We start from the raw sequence: 14,554 nt of genomic DNA on the forward strand, positions 1-14,554 counted from the left end.
TAAAAAACCCCCATTGTGTGAAGCTTGATTAAAAATACGTTAAAGCTTTCTCAAGTTTTTGTCATGGAAACTAATATTTTGTGAAAACAACCTTTTTATATAGTAACAGTGACCTTAAGCTTTGCAGTTTGACCTGGACCCAAAATTCAATCCCAGCTGTATTTTTGTAGATGCTACCACTGTGTGAAGTTTGATCAAATTCCCTTAATTTTTTCTCAAGCTTATCGTCTGGAAAACTAATACTTTTCATTCGGGTACGCATGCTTGGATGAAGCGCATATGCATGATTGTTTAAATGAATGACCTTTGACATTCTACTCAAGGTGCACAACATGGGTCGCTAATGTGTGCTAAAATCTTTATACGACTTCTTCTTAAGAATCGGGGTAACTCATATTAGGTCTGCAGTCATGGTGGGATGAATGGGCTATCAAGTTGCTAGTTCAAATAAATGGACATTGACCCCTTCATTCCAAGGGACAACAAAGGTCAATAGGCTAAAATCTTCTTAAGCGACTTCTTGTTGATAACCTAAGAGTCAATAGAGACCTGATGATAGTCTGGGCTTGTGGCATGCTAGCAATGAAATGACTACAACGTTTTGTTCTAATGAATTTGACTAGTTGACTTCTAATTCAAGGTAACGGGGGTCAAAATAGCGCTAAAATATTTTTATAAACTAATTTCTTCGTGGAAAAACTTAACGAGCCATAGGACACCTAATATTTGGCCTGTGGCATGATTGGATGAAGGGCTACCAAGTTTGTTCAAATGGAATGCATCACTGGGAGTTTAGTTAATGTCTCACAGGGGGTAATAGATGGCTAAAAAATTTTAAAACGTTTTTCTTATGAATAACTTAAGAGGCTTAAGTACCCTGATATTGGGGCCTCGTGGCATGCTGGGAAGAAGGGCGGTACCTGAAATTTGTTGAAGTGATTGGACATTGAACTTTATTCCCAAGAGTCATCAGGAGTCAAAATAGTCTAATATTTTAAAAGACTTCTTGATCAAATAACATAAGTACAGGCCCTGGGACACTGGATGTATTAGATTTGTGGCATGGTTGGGATCAAGGGTACCTTCATTCATGGTCTAATTCATCAAATATATCATAACCTGAACTTCTTATCTAATAAAAGATTTCTTTTATATTTGCCTTATTGTTTGCCCTATACTTTATTCATTGATGTGTTGTATTGTGCCAATAGGCAGATGACCATTGAGGGGCATATGGGCTCTTGTTGGTTATTGAGAACAAGGATTTTAGCCTTTTTGACCCCTGTGACCTTGAATGAAGGTGAAGGTCATTCATTTGACCAACTAGGTAGCCCTTTCTATCCAAGCATGATACAGGCCAAATATAAGATCACCCTTGGTCGTTGGTTATTGATGAGAGATGTTGGTTACTAAATGAAAAGTTTACACTAGATGGACGGTGGACGGCAGACATATAACGGAATTCCCATTATAGAACTCTTATCACATACAGAATTTTGTTTTTATAAAGTTGTCACAACAATTCTTTTACTTCCAGGTTTCTGCTGATTTTATTTACAAATATCAAAAACACTTTGTTCACATTCTATAGCTCATCTTTTTGATATTCATAAAAAACACATCCTTTATGTACAAGCATTTACCCTTTCCTTACCAGTCTACATCAGCAAGGAAATATATAGATTTATATGTATCTTGATCTGCACTAACATACTAATTTCTCTCACCTTCTTCAACTTACACGCCAATCAGACACTTTCTCATTTTACTCTCTCGTTCGCAAACATTTCCTCCTCTTATTTTCATTTTATTTGAAATGTTTTTATCTCATCACTCACTTGTATACAAACACACAATGATAAAGACACAATACTATTTACATTGTATCATAAAAGTATCACTATTTGTCCACACTGACAACCACCTGTATACATTGTTTTACAAAATACGCCAGTAATGGTTGTGCATGAAAATAATCAATCAACATACCTAAATCTGACTCTATAAAACCTCAATTAAAAAACTTACTGCAATCGCTTACAACAAACCAGTAATACTCCACATTATACAACAGCGAGTGTAAATGTGATCTTAATGTTGATGGATCCATGCATAAGCGGCCATCCATGCTGTTTGCTTGCTGCCATTCTATATATACAAATTTGTCGTTGTACTATAATGGCCGATCGTTACTCCTAAGGGCTCTGTATGTGTTTATTTCTTTAGGGAAAACTTTGTCCAATTCAACAAGTAGTAAAGTCTTGAATTTCTACAAAATAAAATAATAATTTCCATAGGATTAAAAATTAAAATAAAAAGAAATAATAATAAAAGTCAAAATTTAACAACAGCTTTAATATTCAAAAGTTGATAAAACATGGATAGTGAGTCTGTTAACATTTCAATTATAATATAATAAGTTTTATTTCATAAGATACTGATATAGACTTACAGCTATTCGTGTGTGTCCCAGGTCTAAACGTATATATTACTGTGGGTGTCATGCGATAGCTGGCCAGGTCTGTACATAATAGTCTGGGTTATAGGTATAAGTTTCTCGTTGTTGTGTAATTGATATGTGGTGCCTGAACATCTTATATGTAATGCTAATTGTGAAACTGGTCAGTATTAATTGGTTCAGCGTGTTACTTATGTTATGCAGTAGCTATCCATGTATCAGATGTTTCAGGTGTTGGATATCATGGCCAAATACTGATCCCCATGCTCTCGTTGTTATATGTATAAATAGAGCTGACCACTTATTGTAGAAGAGAGAGGGAGAAACATAGAGGAGCACACACCTTGTGTGTGGTCCCATTTTGGGCCACATGTATCAACAATGACTCTATGTAACGTATGAAGTACAGCAGAATAAAATGTGAACCAAAACATCAGAGTCAATCATCATTTCAACGACAATTCTCAACGCACAAGAAGTTATACGGACCCAACAAACGAAGTCTACATATACCTGATGGCCACCTATACAACAGCTAAATAATACAACTTTACAAAACAAGATTCAAAAAACCATTCTATTATACTGGCGCTGTGACGTGCGATGGGACCTGGGTTAAGCAGAAGGGCACCACTTTATGAATACCAGACCATTGGACACTTCGCGGAGCTACTCCACTAAATGATCGCCAGCTACAAACAACACACATCAACAACAAGTTTTCGACCAGCAGCCATATTCCATTCCATTCTACGATCATCAGTGCCACAAGAACACAGAACACACTTACAATAAGAATCTTCAAGGAACCAACGCTAATGACCACAACCACCATACACCAACCAGTAAGAAGACAGAAGAACGAAGAAAGAAGAAAGAGAAAATGAACTCTTTATAATAATTGTGATTTCTTAAAAAATTTTGCACATTGATCAGTGTTTTGAGATATTGGAATTTAGTGTTCAGTAATGTATTATGTTTATTTTTTTTTTCTAAATCTATATTTACATCTTTTCTTAATTCTTAATTTGTTCTTCGTCTAATTCTTACAAGATCTCAATTTAACGTTACTTTTTACTACAGATTTTAAAAACAATGTAAAACCAAGTTTATTATTTGTACACACACGCAAAAGGATGATAGTTGTTCTTAGCAAATATTCATCTAATAATGTAGTGTAATACATACTATTCTAAATTCTGTATGTTTACTATACACTCCTTTATTTTACTTCACCAAGTTGTTATTACAATAATTCTGTAATTTATAATTTTTGTAATATCATTTTTTTCCTGAACTTAGATTTTTGCTAAAGTTATATTATGTTAAACTTATTATATTGATACGTTCATGACTTGTGCTCTTCATTTTCATCATTCTCAGAGAAGGTTCCTTAACATACTTTTTGTTTTAAACTATTTTTTATTGACACAAATACAATTTCATAATATAAAACACATATTTAAAACGTCTGGAAATGTTCTGCTGACATGGTCTAACATGCAGTTTTTAAAAGTAATTGGAACTTCCAGTATGTCTGAGAACAATAGGGTGGTGAGCTAATTCATTAAGGCCCATTTTCTCGATATTAATGACATATTTACGTTTATGTATATTATTTCACGTTGGGAGGAATACCCGATGCAGTTTAATGCCGGGCACAAACAAGTTTTTTATGTTTCTCTCAACGTTTACATGCACACACAAATACACAACATGGAACTTTCTTTGTAAGATGATTTTCATTTCATTTTATTGATTATAAGATCTTAGCCTGATTGGAGTGCAAGATTTCACGGCTTGATTGTTAATACGGCATGACGTCAGCACAAGCATTTTTTTTTTTTTTTCATATATAACTCCATTTTTTATATAGCACAAGTTTGAACAGTACTAGTTCAGGTTAATCATTTTTTTTATTCTTTTTGGATTTATGAACTAAATGAAATTTCTATGCTAATGAACTCTATCATCCTTTATTTTTACAAAATCATGATATTTAAACATTCTTAAAATTACTATTAGTCTAAGATATTTGAAATACAATACAACAAAATTCTGTTTTACATATGTTGTTACTCTGAGCAAATGTACAATTACTTTTTTATAGCATTTTCATTTTTACTGGTTGGTTAATACTTAAATATCATTCACAATACATTTGTAACCATGCACTTGGTAATTTCTATATATTGGTCATTTTATAATTGATTTATCAACTAACGTTTAACAGATATACAAAACACTGTGCCCAGGTCAAATTATTCAATTAATTATATTGCATCATGTACATTTATAACTGATAACTAACAAGAAACATATTATGTTCTAATGTAGCTACACACTGTAATATAAATACCAATGATTAATTAGAGAATATTTTTCCACTTTATTAATAGAACAGATTTTTCTTACAGCAATGTAACAATTTATTGCTAAATTTTTATATACTCTGTGACTTATCCATGGTTATGCTGTTGTACTATAATTTTTCATATGGAAGTTCTTTTAACATTTTATATTGTGACATTAATACACATGATATTCATATTCACTTAAAACATAATGTAAGATATACAAACACATTAACTTAGAATAATTTGGGGAATGCCCAATGCAGTTTTATGCTGGGTTCACATAAGTTGAAATATGTTCCTCTTGCGTTATTTACACAACTTTGCTACATACATTTATTATTACTTGCACAACAACAAAAAACTTCCTGTGAATTGTATCATTACATTAATTGTTTACCAGTCTCAGTCTAATTAAAGACGAGGCATCATGCTAGTGTTTTTAAAACGATATGGCGTTGACCTAGCGCTATTCATTTGCTTTCATTTTCATTTTTATTTTAATAACAGCATAATTATCATGAATATGTCGAAGTCCAGTAATTGTTTTTGTATTTTGCTTACACAAACTCTAGCTACAAATATAGAATCAGTTCTTGTACGTTCTTCAAGTTGATTTACATTGTACATCATTTATAATTATTAAGTACATAATCTATGATTATCAAGCTTTATATAAATTCTTCATATGATAATGTTTAAGTCTTGTATCAATTTAGATTGTATTTCGGAAACATAGCGGAATATAATAAGTTTTATTTTAAATTTATCATTATTATTTCAAATTATAACTAATTTTAAATAATTACTAACAAGGGGACGTAATATAATATAATAAGTTTTATTTCATAAGATACTGATATAGACTTACAGCTATTCGTGTGTGTCCCAGGTCTAAACGTATATATACTGTGGGTGTCATGCGATAGCTGGCCAGGTCTGTACGTGATAGTCTGGGTTACAGGTATAAGTTTCTCGTTGTTGTGTAATGGTATGTGGTGCCTGAACATCTTATATGTAATGCTAATTGTGAAACTGGTCAGTATTAATTGGTTCAGCGTGTTACTTATGTTATGCAGTAGCTATCCATGTATCAGATGTTTCAGGTGTTGGATATCATGGCCAAATACTGATCCCCATGCTCTCGTTGTTATGTATAAATAGAGCTGACCACTTATTGTAGAAGAGAGAGGGAGAAACATAGAGGAGCACACACCTTGTGTGTGGTCCCATTTTGGGCCACATGTATCAACAATGACTCTATGTAACGTATGAAATACAGCAGAATAAAATGTGAACCAAAACATCAGAGTCAATCATCATTTCAACGACAATTCTCAACGCACAAGAAGTTATACGGACCCAACAAACGAAGACTACATATACCTGATGGCCACCTATACAACAGCTAAATATACACAACTTTACAAAACAAGATTCAAAAACCATTTTATTATACAATCCATGGTTATTATTTCTACTTCGTTTTTTCTGGATTTCTACACTTCTAATCAATATGTACACATACAAAAAAATTGCTTACCTTCAAATTATCTATTTTTCCCTTCACTTGCTCATTTTTTGCCAGTGCCTTTTCCAAACAGTCTTTTGTGTACAGATTTGGATTTTTTCCTTGATCAATGTAACTGAAATTAATGGAAATTTAAAAGTGATATTCTGCATGTTCTCAGATAAAATGACATGTTTCATTTGGAACATAACATTATGTGTGCAGTTTCTAGAATATTAATGATATTTCTATTTTCCATTTTTAACCAAATTGTAAGAATTACATAAAATCGAACTCACTCAAACACCTCTAATGGAACATTGATATCACTCATTTGGGATTTTAGCTTGTCAATTTCCTGCATCCCAGCAACCATCTTCTGACTGTAAAATGAAAGTTAAAGATTTTTTTTTTTCATTGTTGACAAATCAATACAAAATGAAGTAATGAAGCTCCAAATCAATTTAAAATCACTATCATACTCAGTTTGAGGTAGGACTACCTCCCGTATATGTGTGAAGTTTTGAGAGACTGTAGTATTTCATGTTGTCCTTTGAGGTACTACCTCCCCTGTACAAAATCAATGTGTTATATGTGTAAATGTCTGTTTTGAGAGACTGTAGTATTTCATGTTGTCCTATTGAGGTCAGGATTCTCCCCTGTACAAAATCAATGTGTTATATGTGTGAATGTCTGTTTTGAGAGACTGTAGTATTTCATGTTGTCCTATTGAGGTCAGGACTACCTCCCCTGTACAAAATCAATGTGTTATATGTGTGAATGTCTGTTTTGAGAGACTGTAGTATTTCATGTTGTCCTATTGAGGTCAGGACTACTCCCCTGTACAAAATCAATGTGTTATATGTGTAAATGTCTGTTTTGAGAGACTGTAGTATTTCATGTTGTCCTATTGAGGGTCAGGATTACTCCCCTGTACAAAAATCAATGTGTTATATGTGTGAATGTCTGTTTTGAGAGACTGTAGTATTTCATGTTGTCCTATTGAGGTCAGGACTACCTCCCCTGTACAAAATCAATGTGTTATATGTGTGAATGTCTGTTTTGAGAGACTGTAGTATTTCATGTTGTCCTATTGAGGTCAGGACTACCTCCCCTGTACAAAATCAATGTGTTATATGTGTGAATGTCTGTTTTGAGAGACTGTACTATTTCATGTTGTCCTATTGAGGTCAGGACTACCTCCCCTGTACAAAATCAATGTGTTATATGTGTGAATGTCTGTTTTGAGAGACTGTAGTATTTCATGTTGTCCTATTGAGGTCAGGACTTACCTCCCCTGTACAAAATCAATGTGTTATATGTGTGAATGTTCTGTTTTGAGAGACTGTAGTATTTCATGTTGTCCTATTGAGGTCAGGACTACCTCCCCTGTACAAAATCATGTGTTATATGTGTGAATGTCTGTTTTGAGAGACTGTAGTATTTCATGTTGTCCTATGTTCAGGATTACCTCCCTGTACAAAGTCATGTGTTATATGTGTGAATGTCTGTTTTGAGAGACTGTAGTATTTCATGTTGTCCTATTGAGGTCAGGACTACCTCCCCTGTACAAAATCATAGTGTTATATGTGTGAATGTCTGTTTTGAGAGACTGTAGTATTTCATGTTGTCCTATTGAGGTCAGGACTACCTCCCCTGTACAAAATCAATGTGTTATATGTGTGAATGTCTGTTTTGAGAGACTGTAGTATTTCATGTTGTCCTATTGAGGTCAGGACTACTACTCCCCTGTACAAAATCAATGTGTTATATGTGTGAATGTCTGTTTTGAGAGACTGTAGTATTTCATGTTGTCCTATTGAGGTCAGGACTACCTCCCCTGTACAAAATCAATGTGTTATATGTGTGAATGTCTGTTTTGAGAGACTGTAGTATTTCATGTTGTCCTATTGAGGTCAGGACTACCTCCCCTGTACAAAATCAATAGTGTTATATGTGTGAATGTCTGTTTTGAGAGACTGTACTATTTCATGTTGTCCTATTGAGGTCAGGACTACTCCCACTGTACAAAATCAATGTGTTATATGTGTGAATGTCTGTTTTGAGAGACTGTAGTATTTCATGTTGTCCTATTGAGGTCAGGACTACCTCCCCTGTACAAAATCAATGTGTTATATGTGTGAATGTCTGTTTTGAGAGACTGTACTATTTCATGTTGTCCTATTGAGGTCAGGACTACCTCCCCTGTACAAAATCATAGTGTTATATGTGTGAATGTCTGTTTTGAGAGACTGTAGTATTTCATGTTGTCCTATTGAGGTCAGGACTACCTCCCCTGTACAAAATCAATGTGTTATATGTGTGAATGTCTGTTTTGAGAGACTGTAGTATTTCATGTTGTCCTATTGAGGTCAGGACTACCTCCCCTGTACAAAATCAATGTGTTATATGTGTGAATGTCTGTTTTGAGAGACTGTAGTATTTCATGTTGTCCTATTGAGGTCAGGACTACCTCCCCTGTACAAAATCAATGTGTTATATGTGTGAATGTCTGTTTTGAGAGACTGTAGTATTTCATGTTGTCCTATTGAGGTCAGGACTACCTCCCCTGTACAAAATCAATGTGTTATATGTGTGAATGTCTGTTTTGAGAGACTGTAGTATTTCATGTTGTCCTATTGAGGTCAGGACTACCTCCCCTGTACAAAATCAATGTGTTATATGTGTGAATGTCTGTTTTGAGAGACTGTAGTATTTCATGTTGTCCTATTGAGGTCAGGACTACCTCCCCTGTACAAAATCAATGTGTTATATGTGTGAATGTCTGTTTTGAGAGACTGTAGTATTTCATGTTGTCCTATTGAGGTCAGGACTACCTCCCCTGTACAAAATCAATGTGTTATATGTGTGAATGTCTGTTTTGAGAGACTGTAGTATTTCATGTTGTCCTATTGAGGTCAGGACTACCTCCCCTGTACAAAATCAATGTGTTATATGTGTGAATGTCTGTTTTGAGAGACTGTAGTATTTCATGTTGTCCTATTGAGGTCAGGACTACCTCCCCTGTACAAAATCAATGTGTTATATGTGTGAATGTCTGTTTTGAGAGACTGTAGTATTTCATGTTGTCCTATTGAGGTCAGGACTACCTCCCCTGTACAAAATCAATGTGTGTTATATGTGTGAATGTCTGTTTTGAGAGACTGTACTATTTCATGTTGTCCTATTGAGGTCAGGACTACCTCCCCTGTACAAAATCAATGTGTTATATGTGTGAATGTCTGTTTTGAGAGACTGTACTATTTCATGTTGTCCTATTGAGGTCAGGACTACCTCCCCTGTACAAAATCAATGTGTTATATGTGTGAATGTCTGTTTTGAGAGACTGTAGTATTTCATGTTGTCCTATTGAGGTCAGGACTACCTCCCCTGTACAAAATCAATGTGTTATATGTGTGAATGTCTGTTTTGAGAGACTGTACTATTTCATGTTGTCCTATTGAGGTCAGGACTACCTCCCCTGTACAAAATCATGTGTTATATGTGTGAATGTCTGTTTTGAGAGACTGTACTATTTCATGTTGTCCTATTGAGGTCAGGATTACCTCCCCTGTACAAAATCAATGTGTTATATGTGTGAATGTCTGTTTTGAGAGACTGTAGTATTTCATGTTGTCCTATTGAGGTCAGGACTACCTCCCCTGTACAAAATCAATGTGTTATATGTGTGAATGTCTGTTTTGAGAGACTGTAGTATTTCATGTTGTCCTATTGAGGTCAGGACTACCTCCCTGTACAAAATCAATGTGTTATATGTGTGAATGTCTGTTTTGAGAGACTGTAGTATTTCATGTTGTCCTATTGAGGTCAGGACTTACCTCCCCTGTACAAAATCAATGTGTTATATGTGTGAATGTCTGTTTTGAGAGACTGTACTATTTCATGTTGTCCTATTGAGGTCAGGACTACCTCCCCTGTACAAAATCAATGTGTTATATGTGTGAATGTCTGTTTTGAGAGACTGTAGTATTTCATGTTGTCCTATTGAGGTCAGGACTACCTCCCCTGTACAAAATCAATGTGTTATATGTGTGAATGTCTGTTTTGAGAGACTGTAGTATTTCATGTTGTCCTATTGAGGTCAGGACTACCTCCCCTGTACAAAATCAATGTGTTATATGTGTGAATGTCTGTTTTGAGAGACTGTAGTATTTCATGTTGTCCTATTGAGGTCAGGACTACCTCCCCTGTACAAAATCAATGTGTTATATGTGTGAATGTCTGTTTTGAGAGACTGTAGTATTTCATGTTGTCCTATTGAGGTCAGGACTACCTCCCCTGTACAAAATCAATGTGTTATATGTGTGAATGTCTGTTTTGAGAGACTGTAGTATTTCATGTTGTCCTATTGAGGTCAGGATATCCTCCCCTGTACAAAGTCAATGTGTTATATGTGTGAATGTCTGTTTTGAGAGACTGTAGTATTTCATGTTGTCCTATTGAGGTCAGGACTACCTCCCCTGTACAAAATCAATGTGTTATATGTGTGAATGTCTGTTTTGAGAGACTGTAGTATTTCATGTTGTCCTATTGAGGTCAGGACTACCTCCCCTGTACAAAAATCAATGTGTTATATGTGTGAATGTCTGTTTTGAGAGACTGTAGTATTTCATGTTGTCCTATTGAGGTCAGGACTACCTCCCCTGTACAAAATCAATGTGTTATATGTGTGAATGTTTGTTTTGAGAGACTGTAGTATTTCATGTTGTCCTATTGAGGTCAGGATTACTCCCCTGTACAAAGTCAATGTGTTTATATGTGTGAATGTCTGTTTTGAGAGACTGTAGTATTTCATGTTGTCCTATTGAGGTCAGGATTACTCCCCTGTACAAAGTCAATGTGTTATATGTGTGAATGTCTGTTTTGAGAGACTGTAGTATTTCATGTTGTCCTATTGAGGTCAGGACTACCTCCCCTGTACAAAATCAATGTGTTATATGTGTGAATGTTGTTTTGAGAGACTGTAGTATTTCATGTTGTCCTATTGAGGTCAGGATTACTCCCCTGTACAAATCATGTTTAATGAATTTGTTTTGAGTGTTATTTATGTGTGTAGATCCCTAGTCTGTTTTGAGAGACTGTAGTATTTCATGTTGTCCTATTGAGGTCAGGATTACTCCCCTGTACAAAATCAATGTGTTATATGTGTGAATGTCTGTTTTGAGAGACTGTAGTATTTCATGTTGTCCTATTGAGGTCAGGACTACCTCCCCTGTACAAAATCAATGTGTTATATGTGTGAATGTCTGTTTTGAGAGACTGTAGTATTTCATGTTGTCCTATTGAGGTCAGGACTACCTCCCCTGTACAAAATCAATGTGTTATATGTGTGAATGTCTGTTTTGAGAGACTGTAGTATTTCATGTTGTCCTATTGAGGTCAGGACTACCTCCCCTGTACAAAATCAATGTGTTATATGTGTGAATGTCTGTTTTGAGAGACTGTAGTATTTCATGTTGTCCTATTGAGGTCAGGATACCTCCACTGTACAAAATCAATGTGTTATATGTGTATGTCTGTTTGAGAGACTGTAGTATTTCATGTTGTCCTATTGAGGTCAGGATTACTCCCCTGTACAAAATCAATGTGTTGTATGTGTGAATGTCTGTTTTGAGAGACTGTAGTATTTCATGTTGTCCTATTGAGGTCAGGACTACCTCCCCTGTACAAAATCAATGTGTTATATGTGTGAATGTCTGTTTTGAGAGACTGTAGTATTTCATGTTGTCCTATTGAGGTCAGGACTACCTCCCCTGTACAAAATAAATGTGTTATATGTGTGAATGTCTGTTTTGAGAGACTGTAGTATTTCATGTTGTGTCTCCTTCTAATAGTCGGATTGTTGCTGTTTTAAAGTGCTTTTTAAAGTCTTTGAAGCATGCTGTGGGAGACAATGAACAAGGTAAACACACCATCCAGTCATATAATAATGACAACAGGCAATTAAACCAACCATCTATATGTTAATTTATCATCAAGACAAAAATCAAAATTGTGGATTCTTTTATAATTCAAAATTCAGAAAATTTCCATCACCCTTAATTGACAGCAAATAAGACCTCCCTCCCAGAGAAGAAATAAAGGTCAAAAGTGGTGAGGGGTGACCCCTAACCTTTTAACCTCCGTGCCGTGGATCGAACCCGGCCGGCTAGGTGAAAGGCGAGTGGCCTGACCACTACACCATCCATTCATCAGTAGCGGAAAAGGCAGTCAGAAGGTGATATCTTTTCTGTTACGACAGTAGCTAGTCAATGCATACAATAAGAACAAAAGACATGATATCGATAAGAGTTCAATAGCCTGATGGATCAGGGGAGATAAATCTTTTGCTGTTATAAATTATTCAGGCTATATATATTACCATCCTCCTAATTGGGATCATTCTCCTTTAATGTCAAAACCAACAAGGATTAACACTTTTCTTTTAACTTCAGAACTCCTTGAGTGTTATCTACGTAATCCTATTTCCCTCTTTGAACTCTCGAAGCGGTAAAACTGGTTTGATCAGGTGACTGATAATATCGCTCATGCTGAAGATGCATGCTAAACAGCATGCTTTTGTTATTTACCATGATTTATATTTAATGTAAAAATGGTTTAAAAAGTGAACAAAATGTACACAGATGTCGTTTAATTTCTATTTTGAATTATATATATTATCAAATCATGATAAATTATTATCGGCATTCAAATTGCGCTTGAGTGAACTATACATTTTAGTGGATATATTTGCATTTTATTCTGCCTGAGTCAAAAAAAAACTTTAATAAATCAATAAGGCTACATTGTACAACAACTAAATGAAACTACATACATATATGTATTGGACTGATGCTTATATACCACTCTTATTATATAAGTATGGCCACACTAAATTTTATCATGAACAGCACTTCGGTCATCATAAGTTTACGATTTTTTCCCCAAAGTACAGTCTGAATACACTCAAAATGTGTTGAAAATGCAATTGACCACTGCAGATATAGTATTTTTAAACAATTTTAATTGGGCGGAAAGCCACTAGTCTAATCACTTGTAATACCATGTTCAGTATCGGGTAACTTTTTCCCAAAACTGCTCTTTTTGCGATTAAAAATTCCCAATTTGTTACAAAAACCTTTTTCCCAAAATACCCTGAAAAATCACTGTGCTCTGCATTGCGTCTTTTTCGATTTGCATGATTTGATTTGTCTGGTGAGGTTCCCATACGTTGGAGAAGTACTCCAGTTTGGGTCTGACTATGGATTTGTAAGCATGTTCTTTTATATCTTGTGAGTTTATCTGGAGATTTCGTTCAAGAATCCTAGTGTCTTGTTAGCATTTGCAGGTATGTTGTTGATGTGTGTGTCGCATCTTAGGTTATTTTTTATTGAGATTCCTAGATTTTACCTGTTGTAATTTGTGGTCGTGGAGTTTGTATGTATAATTGGTCTTTGTGCGTTTGTTTGAGATGCTAAGGACGTTACACTTGTCCGGGTGGAAGGACATTAATCAATCTTCCTCCCACCTACCTGCTACGTCTATAGCTAGATCTTCTTGTAATTTAAGTGCAGCTTCTTCTTGTCATGTTCAGAGTACCTTTATAGTGTATATAAGAGCACTTGTATCAATTAAAATGTCTTCTTATATGCTATATTTGTGATCAGCCATTTGCATTTACTACAATAGGCTCCTGCGCTATTTGCTGGTCCGATTTTGCCAAACAAACTGTTGGAGTACCTGGCATATTCACAACTGAATACGATGGCATGATTATTTGGTTCCATCAATGCAATTCACACGAGTTCTATGTCTTCTCCAGAAATATACATTTTTCTCATATTTTACTGAATTTTACAAGCAGCTTCACAAATTACATATCAACAGTAAGACTGGCAGTTAGCCAGGGTACATACCAACAAATAATGAAGTTAGTTTTGTTCAATTGCAGCAGTAATGAGTTATAGGCTTGCAAAATATCACTGTTTAAAGCCTTAGATATAAACAAATATCGTTAAAATATCCTACATCTTTTGATTCATATTGCTCTGTCCTTGTGGCTGAAAATCGCTGACAACTATGCCCAATTGACGCGTGTTTTCAATAAACATTTCCAATTGTTGCTCTAATGCTTCAAAACCGGTCCATTCTGTCCGCCATCTTAGAACCGGAAATGCAGACGTTTATAGTCAGTTTCATTATTTTCAGATGATTTCAGTTAGTTCGGAAATA

General features: G+C 35.0%; 1 protein-coding gene across 1 annotated transcript; it reads right to left on the minus strand.

The window, feature by feature from the left end:
• Positions 1-2,114: 2,114 nt before the first annotated feature.
• On the minus strand, positions 2,115-14,482 carry LOC138317078 (mediator of RNA polymerase II transcription subunit 10-like). The gene is given in 5 exon segments (XM_069258699.1): positions 2,115-2,269; positions 6,356-6,458; positions 6,622-6,705; positions 14,351-14,460; positions 14,462-14,482. Coding segments are annotated over 5 exon segments (414 nt in total). The 3' UTR covers positions 2,115-2,173.
• Positions 14,483-14,554: the final 72 nt, after the last annotated feature.

Source organism: Argopecten irradians, chromosome 2, assembly GCF_041381155.1.
Source record: "Argopecten irradians isolate NY chromosome 2, Ai_NY, whole genome shotgun sequence".
Lineage (NCBI taxonomy): Eukaryota > Metazoa > Mollusca > Bivalvia > Pectinida > Pectinidae > Argopecten > Argopecten irradians.